The 23821-nt window shown below is 39.0% G+C and overlaps 1 protein-coding gene across 1 annotated transcript; it reads right to left on the reverse strand.

Moving 5' to 3' along the window:
- Positions 1 to 1068: 1068 nt before the first annotated feature.
- Positions 1069 to 23579, reverse strand: desi2 (desumoylating isopeptidase 2). The gene is made up of 5 exons (XM_084949595.1): positions 22996 to 23579; positions 11583 to 11655; positions 11262 to 11355; positions 8830 to 8971; positions 1069 to 4135 (listed from the first exon to the last, which is right to left on the reverse strand). Exons 1-5 carry the CDS (start codon positions 23032 to 23034, stop codon positions 3860 to 3862), a joined length of 624 nt encoding a protein of 207 aa, XP_084805721.1. The 5' UTR covers positions 23035 to 23579; the 3' UTR covers positions 1069 to 3859.
- Between the last annotated feature and the right edge of the window lie 242 nt (positions 23580 to 23821).

The raw sequence follows: 23821 nt of genomic DNA on the forward strand, positions 1-23821 counted from the left end.
AATCTTCTTTTGTTTGCATTTTCACTCTTTGCATTAACAGTTGAATCAGAAGAAAAACACCATTTTGCTATCACATAGGGGCTCTGTAACATGTCACCTAATCTAATCTATCTGGCTTATTATTATTTTCATTTTACACAATAACCCAGGAGGCCCAAAGAGATAAAGATACTGATCAAACATCAGTGACACAGGTTACTGTGACATGATCATCAGTGTGCCAAGTGTCAGTGTGTAATAAACTTTTACGGCATCAAAAGGCACTCTGCTACTACTCACACTTTTTAATTATATGCACTTATTTTTGGCTTATTAGTAACAAATATGCACCAGATAGTTTTTTTATTACTTTATTCATGTTAAAAAAAAAAACAGTGTGATCCCAAATGATTTGAGGAATTTAAAATACAATTAATAAAAAGACATGTTTTGAGATATATTTTTTTGAGTGTCATTTCAGATTTTAACTTTCTTTTCAGGTAACTTCACTTGCAGTATACTCATAAGATTTTACACAGCAGGATAAAATAAAAGTAATCTGTTCTTTAGCAGGCCTTAAAATGAGGTAAATAAATAAAAATGAGTAAATAAAACCTCAAATAACCCAAACATGAGTTTTTAATCCTATCTCATTATTTAACAAAAAGCCCTTACGAGAGTTGACTAAATGACTGTCAACACATGTGAGCACCTCTATGAAAGCAGAGATTTGGGAGTTTGCCGAGTTGCATTTAGGTGTGTTTTTAAACACAATAGGATCAATGACCTTAAATAACTAACTTCTGCTGCCGATCTGCCAGTGAGAAAGATTACTCATAGGTGGGTTTAATTCTCTGTAGAAAGTAGTGTCAACCCTCCAAGTCACTCTGTACTGCAGCTTAGTTCTGAAATTAAGCAAAGCCCTCCTAAAACAAATATCAACCCATGAAATAAATGTTTAAACCCTAAAGAAAACAATCTACTAGCAAACTAACACATTTAAACCTAAAACAAGGGGAATCTTTAATCACATTACTAGAACAAAATCTATAGCCATAAAACTAATTCGCCATGACACAAACACAGTCACAGATTGTATATTTTCTTTAATAACTTTCCAACAGATACAAATGTGTTCGGCTCCATCTAAAGTCTCTGCAAGTTCACTGTGAAATGGCTGAAGTCAGTTTTTCTGTGTTTTGAATCATTGAGGTTTCCCAATCTGCATTCATAGCTCACAAAGGTGGCGCAAAATCTCACAAGTTATCACTTTAAAGGATATTTACTCCTCTGAGAAAATAAATGCACACAAGGAATGAGGGTGATTACAATTCATAGGCTGCCAACGCAAAAAGAAACAAAAGAAGAAGAAAGTGACGTTACAGCCATCTTTGGTCATTTTAATTTACTATACCTTAAATTTGGCAATCACAAGTAAAGTAATAACTAAGCTTGTTGATGATTAGTGTTTAATTATTTATTGTGTATTTGTCAACAGACAGATGATTGTATCACAGCTGAAAACCACCTGAAGCTATGAAGGTTACAGGAAACCTCAGTAACAGTACAAATAACAGCCAGCAGAGGGCGTCATCAACAACAGTACGTGTGAGTGTGCATTATAAAGTTTATTTAGTGAAACATGAAAATAACTTTTAAAAATGAAATCCTTTCACTTCAAATCAGATAAAATATGCTGGTTTTTGTGTCTTTTACATGATTCCTGTAAAACTGCTTCAGTTTTGTTAGAAAGTCCCGAAAACAACATTTTTACCCGATGGTTGACACTGCCACAAAATGTTGCTAAAAATTAGCGTGAGCACAAAAAGAATACAACTAATCTCAAAGATGCAGACGCATTTGTAAATACACCCTGAAAACAGTGCTACATTTGTTAAGTTTGATATTTCTTTGCAGTGTGTGAGAGATGTGTGGTAAATTTGGCCCAGTTGGTAGCTCGTTGAAACCGCTTATACTATAAGTGGGGGCACACGCTCCTACATTCATGCACAGACAGGAGAAGAAAAGAAAAAGGAAAAGTGTGCAGGCTCGCAAACAAGCATACAGGATGTAAACAAAAGCTTTTTCTTTAAATCTGAGCGAAGAGTAGAAAACTGCACTGCCTCAGTGTGCTGCTGAAAAGCTCTATGGAGTGACAACTGCATTAGAAAAGCAACAGCAACGACGCAAATGAGCATGTGGGATAAAAAAGTTTAAAAGATCATATGTTACAAAGCCTTTTAGAGTCCTGAGTTTAAGGGCAAAACAGACAAAAAGGCCAGAGTCTTTATTTTGTAGAAATACTATAAGGATTTAAAAAAAAAAAAGAAAAAAAGAAAAAAAAGGGTATCCAAGATCAGTTAGTCTTCATAACATGTTTTCAGAACATCCATGGCTCTTGTTTGGGACAATACACAATATGCAGCATATGTCTCCTTGTTAACAGGATATATATTTGTCTGAGCAAATCATGAGGTTTTCCCCACCAATAACCTTCCGATAATCAAACTTAACTAAACTGTGCAGCGATGTTTCAAAACGGCACCACGTTGTGTCGCTCCTAACTGGACACAGTGTGAAGAAAGACTGTGAGAAGTGCAGGCTGAAGAGAGGTCAGTTAAAGAAGAGCTCGTCTGTCTTCGCTTCTTCTTCAGACACATTTTTATACATGGCAGACTGACATTGTGTCCTAAGTGTGAGCGTGGACCTCGATTTTTTCGGATAAAACATTTTGCTTTATGCTTTTAAACTACTGGGAGTCTTCCACAGTTGACCAACAGAACACTCGTGGGTGCTCTAAGGCACCTTGGCAGCTGCTACTGAGAAAGAAATGTTTCCCATCTTAAATCAATTCCCCCTTCACTAGAACCTAACTACGAAATGATTTAGAAACATTTTACATTATTGGTGGTGAAATACTTGTTGCTACTTCATAATTATTAAGTAAATCCACTTCATTAGTTTGCTTTAATCAAAGCATGTGAGGCTATTCAGGATGGGAGGGAGGATCTGACATCATAGAAGAAAGGCGGGGGTCTCTGTGAAGCTAAGAAAGTCTTATGGATTGACAGTGGTTCTGGATCTGTTTGTTCTTGTCTATGCAGCTGATTGTAGTTCTGGTTTAGGCTGTTTACAAACCTACAGCCTGCTGTAATAAAAATTAAAAGGCAGAGGATCCAGCAATTTGAGGCAAAGGGTAAGAATTCCCAAAATCCACCTGTTACTTTCAAGATTGTAGCACCCACCTGTCCCAGACCAGATCTGAAATACAGCAGGCGGCAGTGGAAACATTTACCAGCCACAGATCAAATGATATCAGCGCTCAGCTCCTGGACATTTAAAACCACCAATAATTGGGAGGTCGCTCAAGACAATAAAATCCCCTCACAGACCTGCTGTACTTAAAAGTATAAGGCAGAGCATCCAGCACTTTTAATTCTTGTAGCAGTCCTCTGACATTTTTAACACAGCCATAAGTCTTAACATACCTAAATCATACCCTTTTGGTGAGGATCAACACCACTGATAAATAAAGCACTGGTATAGTTTGGATGTGGCTGGTAAACACATGAAGGAATTTGGCAGGTAAAATAACGAAAACATATTCGATGTGAAAAAGTTAAAATCTCAGATTGATGAGAGCGATGACCACAGGTTTCCCGTCTTTGTCAGCAATAAGAGCTCCTTTCTTCGGCAGGAAAAAAAACATTTCACTGCTCTGGATTTCTTCAAGTGTTTGGCTGACACCCCACCATGCGCGAGGATAAGTCTGACAGGACCTTTGGCTGTAGATAGATCCATCAACTGCAGCAGGTTTTCTGTTACCTGGCTGCCAATGTAAGAAGTCCAGCCCAGAGTTTCCCAGCATGCCATGCAGCCTCTACCTGCGGGGCTGGTGGCGAGAGTGACGAGGCAAGGAGGAGGATGGGCTGGAGGACGAAGAAGGTGAGCAGGGTGACATGGAGGCCAGGGAGGCTGTGGCGGCGGCATCCTCTGCCTCCTCCAGTTCGCCTCCGTGGAGCTCCTGGCTCACACTGGACTGTAAGGCAGCTGGGGTCAGCCACTCTTTGGGCAGGCAGCTCTGGAGGAATGGCACGCAGGAGCTGAAGTAGGCCAGGCGATTGACCCAGCGAGGGATCTCCCTGCCACACAGGATCTGAGAAGAAAGACAGGAAGGGAACGTTTTAGTAAGTTCAGTACACAAGAAGTGACTTCTTAAAGCAAATGTATATTCTTTTTTAAGTGAATGAATAATATTACATTTTTCAACTCCATGCAAGTCATCAAAATCAAGGGAAAAAGTAATCAGTCGTGTTTAGTGCCTATCATTTACATGTTTTGTTATGGTTTGCAGGTTTGTGGTACGTAATGAACTATATTCACACAAAAACAGCGCAGACCCCTTTCTGCAACGTCATCAAGCCATGCAATACAGCCACAACGGCAAATGATACAAAGTACAATAAAATTAAATCAAAGAAGTCATTTCAGAGACAAAAGCTCTATCCACCTACTATTGAAGTCTTTTTATTGTTAGGGACAGAATAAAGTTTGCTTAAAGGGAGGTGGAAGGGAACTACAATGACTCCTCTCAGACAGAAGATGAACTGAGGATCTGCACAAAGACCCAGTACATGACAAACGAGGGTTAAACTGATCTGCGAGTCATGCAACCCTACTATTTTTATATCTAAGACTACAAATAACTGACCATAACTGGTGTATTTTAATTAGTAGTCAATACCACTGGTCCCTAACCTTTTTTGCGCAAAGGACCGGTTTATGTCTGACAATATTTTCATTGACCGGCCTTTAAGGTGTTGCGGATAAACACAACAAAATAAAACCAGTACCGGTACCAAAAAAGATTTATTCATAACACAACATGAAAAGACCCAGGGAAATCAAGTTAAAGATAACACCGATAAAAAAAAATTATCCTATTATCCCGAAAACCATACATTTCACACCCGCTCAACTCTTGCGGCCCGCTACCGGTCCATGGCCCGGGGGTTGGGGATCGCTGGGCAATACAATACCAATACAAATCATTAGTTACTAGACTGACAGAAAAATCAAAGGTTTACTTAAATTCAACTTATGTATGAAGCCCCAGTTCAAAACAAAATCTGACTCGAATAGCTTTACATTATAGAGCAAAGAACGAACCAAATGAGAGAGAAAAGACGAATGATGCTCCCAAGTCCTTTTAACAGGAAAATACCTTGAGAGGGAAGTATGGGAGCTTCTGCCACTGAAAAACACATTTTTGCCATCCTTAAGTCAAAATTTCAGGATGTTATCTAGAACATTTAGATCATCTTAAAATTTGAGTTAAGTATCTAAAAATGTCAACTTATAAACTTAAACTTGTGGTAAAATAACTGGAAATTGAAAAGAATAAGTTGAAATCGCAAGTCAAGTCAAAATTTTGACTGGCAGGATTATGTAGGGCTTTTGTTTCAGCGGTGAAAATAAGCTTCCACGGGGAAGAGAGTGAGGGACATGAGGAGAGAGAAAAGAGCTAACAAATAAAAAGTTGCAAAGTTTACTTCCACATATTATATTATAGTATTTTCTGAATTTCCATATCACCAGTGAGTTGTGTCAGTAGGCAAGTGAAGTGCTAGAGCTTATATAAAATAACTGACTATGCCAACACTGAGGGAGATAAAGAGCAGTAATAAGTATTAAATTATATTCAATAAGTCACTTCTGTCACTTCCTGGTTAGTTTGTTCTCCATAAGAGAACCTGTCAGTGTTGTGAGAATGCTGTGGAGGAAATGAATCTGAAACAATGACTGCATAACCAGAAACTACATCCTGCCTGTGTCTTGAACTTCCAGGAAACTGAATCAGATTTCCTGACTTTCTATGCCATAAATAAATCTGTAATATGACTCTTTGCTCGCGATTTCTCAACCTACTGTAACAGCTTGTTCACGAGTACGTCTAGTTGGACCTTTTTCAGTCTGTGGTTGACATTTCTCTCTCACAATCTTCCTTAACAACTAACATGCTTGCACAGGCAGACACAGTCTATGTTAGGGCTAATTATGATTACTCAGCACTATTAGAGGTTATTACAGCATAATGGGAAAAGAGGCTTCCAAGAAACTCAAAGTGTTTTCCTAGTAAAAGGGCTTAATTATGCTTTGATCAGAACATTTATTGAAGCTGCTGACGAGCTGCTTTTACAGACGTGTAAGGAGACAGAGACAGTGGGTTTGCTTTTATCTACAAAAAAATTCTTACAAAGTGGCTGATTTTTGCTGATGATACTAGATTGCATAGGTTGTTTAGGCTCCAGCGATGAGGTTCTTCCACTTCTTCAGAGACTCAGCAAGGACTGCTCCTTGCAGAAGAAGAGGAGGTGGCCTACATTCCTGAAAGTCTGTGTAGGTATTCCTTGTTTCCTCATTTACAACTCCTATACAGTGGTCCTCGCTGTTTTGCAGATTTTTTTGTGCAATTTTGCACGTTTTTTTTTTTTTTTTTTTTTTTTAACAGCGCATTGTGTTCTGCGTCCTGATTAGCTGTAGATCACTGTCAATCAATCTCGCCCCGTGCCTTCAGTACAGTACAGAATGCCTTCAGCTTGTCAAATTTACATAAATCTTCGATCGCTAGCAGCGTGACTCTGAAGTGCTGTACTGTATGTTTGTAAGTTTTCTCCCCAACAAACACAACAATGTCGACAAAACGTTTTGCACCGTCAAAGACACCCGCGGGAGCCTTTGGTTTCATTCTATAATACTGAACTTATTTTTCTATGAAGGTTTGAACTTTTAGAGTGTTTAAACAAGAGAGAAAAGTGTGAACATATTCATGCCTGTGTGAGAAAAGTGTATAAAGTGTGTAGTGAGGGGTTTTACAGCCTTAAAACATCTATAATAATTGTAAAAAATAAAGTTGGCTACTTCGCGGATTTCACCTATCACGGGTTATTTTTAGGACGCGATAAACAAAGGACCACTGTACTCCTATATTTATTTTTATATTTTTGTATTCAATGCACTTATCTCTCTGTCACAAGAGCTAGACCTCCAATGTGTCAAAAAGGTGATCCTTCAACCTGATTTTTTATTTTCAGGTAGAGGATGAAGTTACAGGATGGGACATCTTACAAACAAATAAATAAATAAATATAAAAAATAAATGATGAACATGCCTCTGGTTTGGCTTCATCTTTGCCCTTGGACATTCATCATTATTTAATTGGAACCAGTTGGTTGCAGCTTAGTTTTCAAAAGCCTGAGACAGTCAGTTTTACACTCTGTGCAAGTTTAGCATCTGTGGTGAAATCGCAAGCATGCTAAAGGATGGGATTTCTACAGATGACCTAAAAAGAGCAGAAGTGCTTCCTGTGGTCTGCTGGTTCACGAGAAATCGATTTCAAATGAGAAATAAGTCAGGCATGACTGTAACTTTGAAATTCCTGTTTAATGATTCTTATCATACATTAGGTCTGGCTACAAAACAAGACAGAACCATTGATTTAAAGCTGGCAAAAGTCTTGCAAAGCCAAACACAGTTATACGCATGCACTGCATATGGTACTTAAAGATAACCCATTCCCACAATCATGAGCTTTTGGCTATGGTTAGCTGAAGGATAAACTTGTCACGTGCTTTTGTGGTAAATCTATCAACACAACCAAACAGCTACATATTTAAATACTACAGTATTAAATATCTCTTTGAACTCTTCAGCAATATGCAAATGCTTTAAACGTGCTTATCATCTCACAATGTGAAGGAACTTTCCGCGCACACCGTGTTTCGAGTAACAACCTTTCTTTGAAACAAACAGTCTTCCAATTGGCTAGAGCCCCACATTGTGGCCAACATTTTATAAAACAGAGGCAAGTAAAGGTTTATAGATCTAGTTTTCTGTCAGACTACTAGGACTACAATATACTGAAAGGTTATTAGGAATTTCTACTGATCTACTGTTAGAGTTCAGTGGTCTGCAGGGAGTACAGTATTGATTTTTCAAAAAGAAATCTGACATCTAAGTCGTACACATCAAACATTCTTTCTGAAGATTTAATTTTTATGCTTGATCTTTCAAGCATCCTGCATTCCTGCAACAACAATCAATGTGTCCTGCCATTTTTTACTCTGTCGCTTTGAGTCAGCCTCTCAAGGTAATGCGGTTAGAGTAAGCATAAAAAAATCAAATCCTGAGATGGAAGATGGATGACTCTCAATGGTAAACCTGCACGTGTGCTTGATTTTATTTCCATGTACATGTCTGAATTTTATTGTATTGCACTGATGTGAAGTACTGTCTGCATTTAAGGTTTAGAAAATACCACGGTATGTTGTAAGGATGTGTCTTTTATTAATTGTCTGTGTTTCTACGCATTTGTGTGTGTGTGTGTTTGCCAGCTGGCTCTGCATGTCTGGGCTCGTATCAGTGTCCTAATCCCCAACTCAGCATTAGATGCTAACTGGAAAACTCCCTGCTCATTAGTCACACCAGGATAAGCTGATTGAAACAACGTGCACGGGTGCGTACACACACACACACGCTGTTCTTACAGCACCGTCTTCCTGTATTTACTGTTGTTGCTCCCGCCCCACACACATCTGACCAATGAGCGAACAGTCTCACATGGTTTTTTTTTTTGAGTGATGCATTTTGGTTCGCTTGGCGTTTACTTGAATGTTTCTCTGTGTGAAAACAAACCAAATAATGGGGAAAGCTACAAGTTTACAAACTCATCAACTGATTTCAACCACAGTAAACAAACTAGGTGCGAAATCACCGTAAGACTTGGCTTTTAAACTCAGCGCAGCTCAGAGTAATGTGCAATGAAATGATGTGTTTTTTTTTTAACCCACCTCCGACAGTGCTGAGGAGAAGTGGTTGCAGTTCTTGTGCATGAGGTGGTAGGCGTTGCCTTTGTACTCCTTCCCCATCTCTTCCACGATCCGCTCCACATCCTCTTCTGTGAAGTCTGTGCTTCCCAGGACAATAGCTTCTCTGCAGAGACAAACAGGCAGAAGGTACTGATGTTACTGAAAGAGCATCTTCTGGGAAAGAAATGTTTCTAATCCAATTCTACTTTTTACCATTTTCATTTACTGATATATTCTTTACTGTTTCTGTCAGTGGAGTCTGGCTGAGGGTGACTATTCCACTTCGTGTTGGAAAAAGCTGTCTGACAGCAGATAAAATAGTGAAAAATGTTCAACACTGTGTGCATTTAAAAAACACTGATTGTTGCACATGTTGCACATTTTTTGAAGAAAACATTGACATATTTTTTGTGATTTGCCATTCAGCCAAAAAATAAGTAGTTAACTTTGAGAACATTTTAAACGTGATCTGAGTTTTTGGCTTTAACATCAAATGAAATTAAAATGAAATGAAATTATTATGATTTTAGTATGAGAGAGTGCTTTATTCACTGGGATAGGCCTCAGCTTTGTGGATAATAAGCAGGCATTTGTCACAGATGATCCATATTTGGTCTAGTGGCCTGCTTGGAGACAGTTACTGTGTGTGCGACAGGCGGAGTCTGTCTAAAGCCACAGGGCAAATCAACTAGAGCAGAAGTAATACTTAGCAGCAGAGTAGGTCTGAGTAGACAAGCACACAAACATACTGAACTGATTTGCTGAAATCAGTTGTCGTGTTTTGTACATTTGGATTCCACATTCCTAAAGAGCATCATGTGCATCTTTTGCAGGATGGAAAAAAAACAAAAACAAATCAGAAACACTACACATTTTGCTGCAGTCCACTACAAAAACAGCTTTTAAAAGACAGCTGGCAATATGGTAAAAAGCTGCACTGGTTTGCAGTGTATTTGCAAAACTCAAATTGTTAGACTATACTTGAAAAGTACATCAACAATTATGAATTTTATTTAATTTTATTACAGCCAAACACTGTGTTCAAGCCTAAACACAATTTAGCCTGGTGAGTTAAATAAAATATTATTGCCCCCCCCCTCAGATGTCATGAAAGTATAAATGATCCATAAAGAAAAATGTCCAACTTTCCAGCAGTAATAATATATATATTTTTTCTTGAGTGACCATAAGAGGAACTGCAGTCTGCGGTTTTCCAATCTCAATCTTCTGTTTTATTCAGTCTTTGACCAAGACATAGGCCATGAACTGTTACAAAAAGGCATTAAAATGTTTGACACATCATGTACAGGAGCTCGCTTTACTGTAGGAGAAATACCCAAATTCATTAAACAGCTCAACTAACAGCTGACCAACTGATCAAATGGGTATAAAGAACAGGCACATGAATCTCTAACTTATCTAGGGAACAAATCAGTGCTTTCTAACTTGGCCAATGGCTGATTGACCAAAACAGTCACTATACACGCGTACTGTATGCGCTACCCAGAACCTACCAGCATCTCCACCTAAACCAAACTACTGTCAGTAGTCAAAAGACATTTGACACATTGTCTGACTTTCCGAACTGATCACTCTGCTCTACACATAATCTTATTGTGGAAGAATGACATGAACAATCGGGCATCTAATGAGCAGAATGGATTTAACTGAGATTGTTCTTGCACAGCAAACCTAAAAGGCTGTTAACGGTTATTAAAACCTACACCAAGTGAGTAATGTTAAGTGACTTCTAATAGCTGTTTAGATAGGTGCATATAAAATAGGTGCCTGCATCATGCCTTTGGGGCAGAACCTGGCACTCTTAACTAGAAAATGTTCTAGCATAAACTTCAAAGTGGTCTCAGGTGTGCCTTGAAGTTCAGCCCCATAGGAACAAAGGATGGCTGTGTTTGTCTTTGTTGTTGTGGGTTGCTGGAACATCTTGCAGCACAGATTTTCTATTTTTCCATGTTTAGAACCATTTCTACAGATTCCCAATAACTTCCCCTCCCTTGTGTGCCAGCTGGCAACCCTTGCAGTTACTCATTTTTCCAAAGATCCTGTGTTGCTTCAACCTACTGAGGTAACTGCGCAGATAAGGGTGGACCCAAATAGATTTATGATACATTCCTCATTGCCATTATTTTACTGCCCAGCCCTTGGAGCGTGAACGACTGTCCTCTCGTCACTACTGAGTTTAATAGCTAATAGACTAACAAACTTCTGAGCGGTAACCTGACTGACTCGCCATTTGATTAACATTCTACATTAAACAGGCCAACTCTTTCACCGTAAAAACTCCATCAAGCATGTTGCGAGCTGCCTAGGCTGTTGCGAAAGATATTTAGCAAAACAGAACACATGCATATCTGTACTTGTATGTCTCATATAGACACCAATTATCCCACACTTACTTGAACTTAAAGGTCTCGCCAAGCTCAGTTGCATCACCTGGTGTAATCTCAAAGATCCCTGAGAATGGGTACGGGTGTCCGCCATAGGCAAACTCTAAACACACAAGAACAAATTTGAGCTGCTGATGTAACAAAAGCCATTAGCAGATAACATACAGTTTTATATATACACTATATATAAGTATGTTTAGACATGCCCAGAAGGGAAAACAGTGGTGTGTGTATATATATCCTGAGCTATAAAATAAGCATCTTCTCTGTAACACTATCCTTAGGCAAATGACTTGATGTAGGCGGAGTCTTATTTCCGGGCAACCTTACCTCTTCCATAGATCTCAATCCCTGAGTGAAAGACTCCGATGCCCAGAGAGCTGGTGAACTCATTGATCCAGTACTGAAGGCAGAAGGAGAAACACAGAATAACACGTTTGTTAAATTACAGTAAAATAATAATGCATGTTTTCTACACCTATTGATTTATTATATTTAAATTTTTAGTCTACAAAATGTCAACGAAAACAATCCATCACAATTTCCCAACATGAAAGCTTTTCTTGTTAAACCGTTCAAAATGTAAACATATCATAGTAAAGTGAAAGAAACAGCAACAAGAATCAAATAAAAAAAATATGTGCTAAAACAATGTAATATCAAATTTATATGGATATTCTTCAGGAAGAAGACAAAACCTCCCCCTCACTGAGGTAGAAAGAAGGAATGAGGAGTATGCACAGACAGCTCCAGGGCATCTATAAATCCTTGCTGTTACAGACAGACAGTGAATCATTGCATAACTACAAGTGATAGTTCAATTTTTTGACCTCTGAAAGACTGGAAATTCCTTCAAAATGTAGCCTCCACTGCAATAAACCCAGCTGAAAAGGCAATATTGAAAAGGCAATATGTTTGACATCCTGCAGCTATGCAAACCTTATTACTGAATTGTCATTGTCCTATTGTACCTTGGCATTTATCCAGTCTTCATATCAGAATAATCAAATTCAGCTACAAAACACATTTACAGACTTTTCTGTGGGAATTTATGACCACAGTGCAGATGTTATCCCTGATGCTTACACAAGATTTCTTTACATGCAGACAATGAAAGTCAAGCTGCACAGAAATAAATTAATAACTGCTGCACTAATCTTTGAAACTGCTATCCATCTTTTCTGTAGTATGCCTGCTAAACATTGTGTCTACAAGGTGATTGGGCAGACTGTTGCTAGGCAGAATTTTCACTCAAAAACATTATTTTATCACAAAGGATGGAGCAGAGAAGAGTGTTGGCGAAGCATCTCAGGAAGCTGAATAATAATCTCTAAATCTAATATTTGTTCATACCTCAAACATCTTTCTACTGCGTCACTGTGCCACGTCATCAGTTAATTGATTATTCTCTTGGACCTGATCAGTTTTAAAGTTTGGTGCTGTTGACGTTTCTTCAAACCAAATCAAGTGCTGATCAGCATGATTAAAACATGCCAAGTTTACCAAGAGCAGTTCCTTTCTGCCAGTGCACTGTAACAAAGGTGACAGATTTCTTACCATGCAAATCTGAGACAATTTTTTTTGTAGACAAAGTCTACAAAAAAAGCCATTATGTTGCAGATTTGCTGTTGTGTTTGGGATCGTTGTCCTGTTGTAGGGCTGCCACAAACGATTATTTTGATAGTCGACTAGTCACCGATTATTTTTGCGACTAGTCGACTAATTAGATCATGCATCCATTGGACGTACAACGTACAGCTTATTGCACTAGCGTGCATCTGCTCTTATATAACTATCATTAGCTTACAGCTTGAAGTGTTCAAGGTATGCCCTAACTAAAAATAAAGACAAGATGATAGTTTATTAAATTTTAATGAAATTTGCAGATTGTTTCGGTGAAGTTTAATAAACTCAGCCGTCTGCTCCTTGCTATCTAAAATATAACAGCACACCGGAGTATATTCTCGAGCAAAATAATTTCCCCTAGAGATCAATAAAGTATTCTGAGCTCACACCTCTGATCATCAGTTGTCTGCTTGACGTTTATTCAAAACTATAACTTTAATCTCAGCCAAACCGATTTACTCAGGAACAAATAAAATACTGAAAAAAGCCAAACAATAATATTTTTAAGTTATTTAAGTGACTTATATATCATCTTTAACCTGAGTAGCGAAAGACGGCGGTGGGTTTGCCGGGAGTCCGGTGTTTTCACCGGCTCTAGTGAGCCTTGAACCCGGGCTAGGTATCGAGCTGGTGGGTAACAGACGTATCCGAAAACATCGGAGCGCTTTTGAAAATATGTGGTGTCTTGATAAACTGAGCAGATATTTGAGGTTTACACAGCTACATTCTCGCCTGAAAATATGTTAAACGTTTATTTTGTGACCCATAAAGAATAATAAGAGTAATATTAAAACTAACTAGCGGCAGCCATTGTTGGAAACTTAGCTGGGCTGCGCTATGAATTCTGGGACACAGCTTCTTCTTCTTCGGGGTTTAAGGGCAGCTGGCATCCTTGTACACGCAGTGCTGCCATCTACTGTTTCAGTCCGTTATTACACGCTTAAATCCTACTACTTATTCCTGCGTGTTTTGGGATCTTACAAAGCTTCAAACGACGCCTCGACTATTAAATTGGTCGTCGACGATTTTGATAGTCAACGTAATCGTGACTAGTCGACTTAATCGTGGCAGCCCTGTCCTGTTGCATGACTTAATTTTGGCTGAGCTTTAGCTGCTGGACAAATGGGCTCACATTTGATTCTAGAATACTTTGGTATACAGAGGAATTTGTGGTCAACTCACTGACTTCAAGATTCCCAGGTCTTACGGCTGCCAAACAAGCCCAAATAATCACCCCTGTGACACCATGCTTGGCAGCTTGCTCCTGGTAACACTTCCAAAAAAGCCATACATGTCTTTTTTTCTAACTGTACTGCCATGACCTTTAACAGTTAACTGAGGCCTGTAGAGTCTGAGATGTAGCACTTTGAGTTTTTACAGTTTCTTTGAGCTCTGTGTTATGCTGACCATTTAAAGACATCAATTCTGACATTAGAAATCTGTTGAAATCGATTTTAAGTATTATTTGGATTTGTATATAATATTAGAGCTTTCCATCTTACATATTTGAGGCATTACATGTGTTTAACCAGAGTGACAATAAACAACTTAATTACGTGAAAATGACATATTTTATTAGTGTGTACACACAGAGGCTTTCCTTCTTGACATAAAAACAGCTTCCAATGCAAACTACAGTTATCAGGTATCACAGAAGACAGCATGCTATTTAAAACAGTTATCACATTTCCCGTCTGTCATTATGCAAATACATTATGTAGCTGCTTAAAGTCACTTGTGGCAGAGCTGCTGGTCTCCACCACATCTGCAATGCAAAATATAACCTCTGTGGAATGTAAGAGTTTAAACACCAACTGATCACAAAGGCTTTGCGGATGCTACCTGCTGTATGCCCTTCCGAATGCCATGCTCCCTGTTTTTCCAGTCTTGGGAATGAAAAAAAAAAAAGCACTAGGAGTAAACTGGATGTATTCTTCAACTCTACTAGAATATCTAAAACAGTTACAGTGCACCTTAAACGCTTTATCCACTATCTGATGTGCTTCTTTCAATTTTTCCTTATTTGAATTCAGATGGTTGGGGCTGCGTGTTCACAGCCAGAGCTCTGTGATTGAGATGACCATACTAGGATATCCTTTCACTGACATCATACAGAGCCAAGAGCATCCAAATGCATGAAACCAAGCTGAAACCTACGCTTTAGGCTTATAGGATAACTTGCACAGAGCCAGCCATGTTAAATATGCACACCCACCATTGTAACAGTATATGCGGGAAGAAAATATACAGTGGAACCCCGACTTACGAATACCCCATTTAACAAAAAATTCAAGTTACGAAGGCACTTAACGGCAATATTTCTGCTCGTGTTACGGCAAAATGCCCGCGTAATGAAATCCGCTGGCTCTGATTGGCTGACCCCAGAATGCCTACAATGCCTTCCGAATCATGTGACAACCCCCTTGGCTTTCTTACTTGCGCTTCGCTGTTCCACTTGAACGAGGTATTGTAGTTGCAGTTAGCAATTAGCCTATCGTTCACTCAAAAGGAACGATGGGTGCTTCGACTTACGAAAGACCCTCGGGAACGAATTAATTTCGTAAGTCGGGGTTCCACTGTATACACACACACACACACACACACACACACACACACACACACACATATATATACATATTATATATATATATATATATACACACATATATAAACACAATTTTACACCCTTAAACTTTATTGAGGGAACTGGATTTAAAACAGAATCTGCATTCTGATCAAATACAACATTTACTGAGGCTTTGGCACAACTTTTGTTTTTTCAAACCCACATTTCAAACTTGTCATGCTGCTGGGTTTCTGTTTCCTGAACTATATATGGGTCAAATGTTGCACAAAGAAAGCCACAGCATGAGTCTGTCAGTAGTTTTGTTTGAAGAAGCAAAAATGCCACTGCATATCCCCATTTTACCAGAGTCCAGCTACAGCTTGTGCATTTAGAGCTTGCAGACGTATCTCTCACTATAGAGACCTTTTTGATTTTGATAAAGGTCAGTAATAAAGGACCAACATTGAGTCCAAAAACTAACACAATTTCCTAACATTACTTCTGGTAGGGTTTTTCCCACCAAAGAGTTTCTCACATCAGCTGATCTCCTACGGATATGAAATCATGTCTGTATCAGTTCTGAAGTGGTTTCTTTGAGCCCAGGAACAGCAGCCATCTGTGTGTGCACCAGCTGGTTCTCACTGACTAAGAAGCCTTGGCTGCTGGCTCCTTTTTAAAACATTTTCTACATTTCTGTTACAGTAATGGTGACAGAAGCCAGTCTAGAAAACTTGAACACACATCAGCATTTGAGCTGCTAAAAATAAACAGACACCCAAAAAAACTTCCTTAACTGACTTTATATAAGGCGAAACATAAACAGCAGGTTGGTGAACTAACACCCAATGGCAGTGTAGTATGTGCCAATATGTCCTTGTAGAACGTGTGTAGGAGTTATTTTAAGAAAACTAAACTGCATCGAAATGCAAAATGACTGTCTCCCACTCCGTTAACAGGAGTAACAAAGACAAATAGTCTGTTACGCTGCTACTCCTCGCCCCTGTCGGTGGCGAAATAAGACTCTTATCTCAGACCTCATTACTTCAAAGCTTGTTAAAACCTGTGTGCTGTAGAGAACAGGCTGAGTGTTTATGAATGAATTAAAAGACAGATAATGAAAGGAACAGGAGACAGAGAGGTGGATGAATGCTTGCTGTAGAGACGCTCTGTAGTTTCCTTCTGTTTTTAAGTTAAGATGTACACCGCTGATTTGAAAGTGTAGCGGAAACAAGCGGACTGAAACTAAGCTCAAAACAGAAATCGATGGAAGGAAGCTACTACCAGCCACAAGATGGGTTCTGGTGAATTTTACCGTCATCTGCAACAATAGTTTGCTCTAGTTTTACCCACAAAGTTATCTTAAATCTCCCATGCAAAGTGCGTTACATTTTTATTTTATTTATTTTTAAACACTCAGCAGGTTTACACTGAACTAGGCAATTGATTAATAATAAAAAAAAAAAAAAAGATCACTGCTGATTCCAAGTTACTGATTCCTGTGAGCTCTTTGTACTGCTGTCTGTTGATTTTATTAACACAAATGAGCAATTTTGACATTCCCATAACCTGTGGTGTAGCATTAAGACATTTGCCTTACACACAAAGGATTTCAGAGTTCAGATATTGTTTCCATTACTGATAGCTTTAGATTGCACTGTATTCGTTTTTATGTTTGTATATAATAAAGTGAATACTGAGTGAGTGAATCAAATGTGAGGAACTTGTATTAAGAGACTGTTTATTATGGAAAAAATCTCCAGTTTCATGTCAGCTGTTAGCTCTAATTAAAAAGACTGAGAAGTACAGTAAATTAGGTCTGGTTCCAAACTCGGATTGTCTACAATTACATAATAAAACAGAGGTGAAAGCTGCCATCATTGCAATGTTTAATGAATGATAACCTTGACCACACACCCAAGCTATAGTACTATTTTAATTGGTTTAGATTTCTTCCATTAGAGATGCTGCACCATATTCCACTAGCAGAGATTTATGTGGCTGTAGCAACACAGTACACTCCCAACTTCTTTTGTTTTGGGCCACGTTACCTTGTAAACTAGGTGGCCAAAAAGAAAAGGAGGAATCATGACTGCTGCATGTCCCCAATTGATCCACACAAAGACACTGCAGCCAACACATAGCCTGCTCGGCTGAGTATCAGACTACATTACACAGTTAAACCTAATATCCTAACATGTCCTCTCACACGCTCTGAGACAAAGAAACCCGTGGTGCTGGCTGGCAGGCAGACAGGTGGTGTGCAGATAATGCTGTCTCATTAGAGCAGTGCACTAAACCACTCAGAGCTGTCCAGGAAATCCACTTAGCTGAGATGTGAGCAGGACTGTGGGGAGGACCTCACAGAATGGGAATTGGGAAAAAGCAGTGGTTTGGGGCTGAGGGGGCGCCTGTAATCATGTCTGTACATGCACTCTTGACAGTCACGTGACATTATCGATCCTCAATGGGGATGGGGACTTGTTATCAATCTTTTCGAGTAGATGCTCACAGTTGTGCTCCAAGAAGAACAACAGAGCAGGCAGACTCACACACACTGCATAAATGGTGATGCTCTTGAGATTGAGGTAAGGATCCTGAGTTGCTACCCAACTGTCTTGACCTCTGCAATCATCTGATCTTTGCAGTTTTCTCACCTTCTTTTACATTAAATGTTAGCCCTAAGCTTACACCTCCCAATAAAACAGGCCTCATTGAGACCATCAAATAAACTGCATGACAAAACAGCCTCCTTACTCACTTCTATGAGAACATAATCGCAGGAAATTAGAGCTGTTTGCTCAAGTGGATGACTAAGAAGAAACAACCTATAAATTAGGAAACTGGTTTAAAGTGACATAATCATCAAAGTCATCTAAATATTTCCTGATTTACAACTGCTGTTCAGACTTTTTTTTTTAATCTGATACCACTTTGGGGGTTTAAAAACTTTAAAAAATGAAACAGTTTTGTTGTCCCACTGACATTTTAATGTTGTAAAGGTTTAATGAATGCAGACATTATTACTGAGGTGAAGTATAACATTTTCTGAGAAGCCTTTAGAATTTCTACAGTTGTAAAGTGGCCTCACAAGAGCAAAACAACAAAGAATAAAGAATATTTTGGATGGTAAAATATTCTAACTGGAATTTTGGGAACATCAGAAAAAACAGTACAACATGAGTCCAAGTTAGTAAAAGAAGCTTGTCCTCATCTGTCAGTGCTCTGTTCTTCTCCAGTTTCCTTAAATACAAGATTACATTTTGTAAGCTAAAACGATAGCCTCATAGAAATCCAATTGTTATTTTTTTATTTAACTAAAATATTAACATCTTATTCCAGCTCAAAGAGAGTTATTGTGGAAATACACTGCCACTACCTTTCTTATTTAGGAGTTATGATGTATTTGCAAAGCATGAAGCTAAATCACTTAGCTTAGATAGTCTGCTTTTCTCCAAACTTTACAAATGCACCCATCTGGGCTTGATTATTAGATTATTACGTACAGTTAATATAATAATTGATGTTTTAAAGGTAAAATGTGCACAAAAACAGAAAAAAAAAACATTTGGGAAAATCTTTAAATTACTGTACACTGGGGATGTATCTACCTGATATTTTGGTCTGATAGTGACCCAAAAACATTGGACTGGTATCAGTGATGAGTCAATCCGCTGTCCGATCCACTCACTTCAGTTCATGTTGTTCTCTTTTTACTTAATGCAACATCAGTGGCAGACAAGCTAGCATATAATGGAGGGGAAAAAGCTCCACAGATAACTTCAACTTGTAGCTTTCCAATGTGGACTGGTACTTGGTACTGGTAAAGATTCATGGCTAAAATATGCATAGAACACAAGTAAAAGAAAACCCTGTTACTGGTGGCCCAGTAACAGTGACTCAACCTATAAACTGATGGTCCCCCACCAAGTGACTCAACCAGCCTCCAAGCAAATCAGTCAAACAACACTCACTGGAATTGATCTATGGTGCAGTAGAGCAAAATTGATGTTTTTTCCTTGAATGCAAAACACATTTACACAGAACTTCCATACAAGTGAAGTATTATGCACAGTTTTAGGCAGGTGTGAAAAAAATGGTGGTAGACAAAGAATGGTTCCAGAAATATAAATAATATTTTTTATCAGTTTTTTTTTTTTTTAAATCAATATTTGGTGTTACTACCAGCATCAATTCCTATAGGTACACTTGCACAAAGTCAGGGATTTTGTAGGATCATAGTCAGAGGTATGATCAACCAATTATACCAAACAGGTGCTAATGATCATCAATGTCGCACGTAGGTTGAAACAGTCATTAACTGAAACAGAAGCAGCTGTGTCGGAGGCTTAAAACTGGGTGAGGAACAGCCTCTGCTACAAAGGTAAGGTGAAAGAGTTTCATTTCATGGCAAGATTGAGCACATCAACAAGCACAAGGTAGTTTACTGCATCAGTAAGGTCTCTCCCAGACAAAGATTTCAAAGCAGACTGGGGTTTCAAGATGTTCTGTTCAAGCTCTTTTGAAGAAGCACAAAGAAACTGGCAATGCTGAGGATCGTAGACGCAGTGGTTGGCCAAGGAAACTTAGTGCAGCAGATGAAAGAACATCGAGCTTGTTACCTTTCAAAATTAGATGCCGTCCAGTAGTGCCATCAGCTCAGAGCTGGCAGAAACCAGTGGGACCCAAGTACACTCAGCTATTGTCCGGAGAAGACTAGCCAGAAGTGGTCTTCATGGAAGAGCTGCAACCAAAAAGCGATACCTCCGACGTGGAAACGAGGCCAAGCGACTCAAGTATGCACAAAAACATAGAAATTGGGGTACAGAAAAATGGCAGCAGATTTTCTGGACTGATGAGTCAAAATTTGAAATATTTGGCAGTAGCACAAGGCAGTTTGTTCATCGAAGGGCTGGAAAGCGGTACCATAATGGGTGTGTGCAGGCAACAGTGAAGCATGGTGGAGGTTCCTTGAATGTTTGGGGCTGCATTCCTGCAAATGGAGTTGGAGATTCGGTCAGGATTAATGGTGTTCTCAATGCTGAGAAATATAGAATTACGCAATACCATCAGAGAGGCATACGATTGGGCCCAAATTTATTCTGCAGCAGGACAACGACCCCAAATATACAGCCAAAGTCATTAAGAACTAGCTTCCACGTAAAGAAGAACAAGAAGTACTGGAAGTCGAGTGTGTCTGAGATTACATGAAGAGACAAAAGGATGTGAGGAAGCCTATGTCCACAGAAGATCTGTGGTTAGTTCTCCAAGATGTTTGGAACAACCTACCAGACGAGTTCCTTCAAAAACTGTGTGCAAGTGTGCCTAGAAGAATTGATGCCGTTTTGAAGGCAAAGGGTGGTCACACTAAATATTGATTTGATTCAGATTTCTCTTTTGTTTATTCACTCCATTTTGTTGCTTGATGAAAATAAATGATTAGCACTTCTGTTTTTGAAAGCATTCTTTGTTTACAGCATTTTTTCACACCTGCCAAAAACTTTTGCACAGTACTGTATACTTACACTCAAACCGAGGTGCAAAACCATTAGTTCTGCTGTACCGTTATTATCATCGTGGGGGTCAATGCATGTACAAAGCAAAACTGATTTTTATTTAGGTCAACTGTCAAAAGTGAAGGAAAGGAAGCCAATTAACAACCAGCAGACAGCAAAATGTACCCACCAGTTAGTGATCATGCCACTAGCAGGTCACCCCTCCTACAGTACTTAGGTCTGAACTGTCTGATTAAAAGAAAGAGGAAGCCTTTAAAAAGTGCTGGAATGAAGGACTGGACTCCTGCCACAGTGTGAATGTTTGCCGCGGCACCAGTTTCCACACAAACATTGCAAATATGCATGGTTCAGAGCGGATCGTTAGGCAGAAGCAAAAAACACAGTTTCTTCTGTATGGAAAATATGTCCTTCCGTCTCTACTGTTGATTCTCAAATATATTCTAAAAATCCTACACATGTGTCTTTTAGATGTGTATGAGTAGCTTCTTAAAGCAACCGCCCCTGCAGCTATTCACATGAATGGAAGCAAGACAGAAATAAAAGCTCTTCAGACTTTACAGAGAATGCAAGTCATGTGGAAAGCAAGAGAAAGTGAAAGAAAGTAATGAAGAGAACAGGAAGAGAGAAAAAGGGGAATAAAGAATAAGAAACTAAGGAAGAAAGGAATGAATATATACCAATGTATATAATTTGTAATCGTGCAACACACTACTCTTTCTACTGACTCTCAAAGGTCTGTTTAATGACTCTCTGGCTTTCAGTGTTAATCCATTTCAACCCATGTGACCCCAAACCTCTGCAGATATATTGACCAGCAGCTGCATCAATAAATAGAACAAAAGCAGGACCAAGAAGAAAAGAATCGAGTCCTAAAAAAGGCCATTTATATTTTACCAGGGAGTAACATGTTCAAGTAAGGAAGACCGTCATGATTTACGATGCACAGGTCACAAAGAAATAACACCATCTAAATGCAGCAAAAGCCAAGTGTACATACAAAGGATGTTGTGGTTTTCCAGCCAGGAGTTCATGCACACTGTCCCAGAGCACTACCCCGATCTGTTTTATAACCTCAAGCAAGACCCACTTTAAATGTAATCTTCAGCCATATTAAAGCCATATCAATCAATGATTCATCAATACATCAATTTCCAGAACCCATCCCCACTGACTCATCCCAGCATGGTGACAACATAGTGACTCAAATTATTGAACCTCAGACTAATGCTATAACAAAGAGTCGATAGCACGTTCTATGCAGTAGAAATTACCATGCGACTTTCACATCTGCTTTTGGTTTGGTGTTTAGAGTGAACTGAAATCCTTAAGATGCAAAACTAGGCTTAGTTAAATAGTGACTTCCTGTAAAGCCTAAACTTTTACTAGTTTTTTTGCTTTGTTTTTTGTCTGTAGTCCACAGTGGACCAGTTTTCTGGCAGTCCTATCATGGAAGATACATAAAAGATAGCCAGAACAAACGGAGATTTAATATATGGACTAGCAAATCAGCTGTGGGTTTCAAGTTGCTTAATTTTCGTTCTTGATTCTTTTCACACTGCTTTTCCTGTCGCCATTTGCAAACCGGCTTATTTTGTTTGCACTGAACAGACACCAAAACAATGTTGGATCTAATACAAATAGACAAAAACCTTTCGAAAAGGATCATACGACAATAAAGCGTACATGAATTGGTTCAACCGCTTGCAACCCTGACTCACTCACTGTGTTTTGCAAGAAAACAACTGAGGGGGAATAAGCAAACTAATTACTAAAGATGGAACTGCATTAAACGGCAATTGCTTTGGTGTTGTGTGAGTATGCCGAATTGAAGAGTGGTTCGTAATTACGCGAAAATGCTTTTAAGTGTTTTTCTTCCATTATTGTACATGTGCTGATAACCAACGATGAATTAAAATAGCATTTTTATAACGCGCTTCAGCGTTGTGTCCTGGATAAATAATACTCCTCTCAAACATACTTCTTAGATCAAGTGATAACAAATAAGCAAGAAAACGTTCACGTTTCCGCTTCTACTTACCATATCATAGACATTTAGGATAATCGGCTCGTTTGCCATCACTGGGCATCAGGATTTTCTTCCCCTAGCGTCCCTTCTTCTCTCCGGGTTCTCTTCCTTCGGTGCGAGATCCAAACTCTCGCTCTCCTCCTCTTATTATTATTATTGCTGGCTCTTTCTCGAAAGATGTTCACCTTGGTAATTCAACTTCGCAACCCGGTGTAAAAATGTTAGAGTTCCGATGATGTTTTCACCGTCCAACATCTGACTGATTTTCTCCCCCGACAGAGAAGCAGCAGAGGCGGACAGATGAATCTATCGGTTACCAAAACTGACTTGCTAAACCCGGTCGGCTACCGAGGTCGCCGCGAAAAAACACTGACTTTACAGGGAGAATTTTCTCTTCCAGAAGACGCCGTGCCGCGGAAAAAAGTCAAATTCATTTTCCCAAACAAACTGCTTAGTTAAATAACATAATGTAGGTACATAAAAAGGAAATTCCCTGTGTAAAAAATGACTTGCTACTCCCTTATTAGCCCCGGCTAACGGTAGCAATGGAGCTGCAGGCAGGATGCGACTGCTGGGAGAAATTGGACGATGTTGAGGAGTAGACCGATGAGCCCATCACTCTATTAAGCTCCCTTAGCGCACTGAGCATTATGGGTGATGTAGTTCATAAAGAAAACGAGCGCCCAACCAAACTACACTGCTAATAAATAAATAAATAAATAAATAAATAAATAAATAAAGGGAACACTTAAACAACACAATGTAACTCCAAGTCATTCGCACTTCTGTGAAATCAAACTATCCACTTAGGAAGCAACACTGACTGACAATCAATTTC

This window comes from Perissodus microlepis, chromosome 13 (genome assembly GCF_051167445.1).
Source record: "Perissodus microlepis isolate ML-2025 ecotype Zambia chromosome 13, ASM5116744v1, whole genome shotgun sequence".
NCBI classification, from domain to species: Eukaryota; Metazoa; Chordata; class Actinopteri; order Cichliformes; family Cichlidae; genus Perissodus; species Perissodus microlepis.

Coding starts and splice junctions, on each gene's coding strand:
- desi2 (XM_084949595.1), bottom strand. CDS start 23,034: ATGGCAAACGAGCCGATTATCCTAAATGTCTATGATATG. Junction 8,972..11,261: donor GGCGAGACCTTTAAGTTCAA/GTAAGTGTGGGA, acceptor TTGTCTCTGCAG/AGAAGCTATTGTCCTGGGAA. Junction 4,136..8,829: donor TCTCCTCAGCACTGTCGGAG/GTGGGTTAAAAA, acceptor CTTTCTTCTCAG/ATCCTGTGTGGCAGGGAGAT.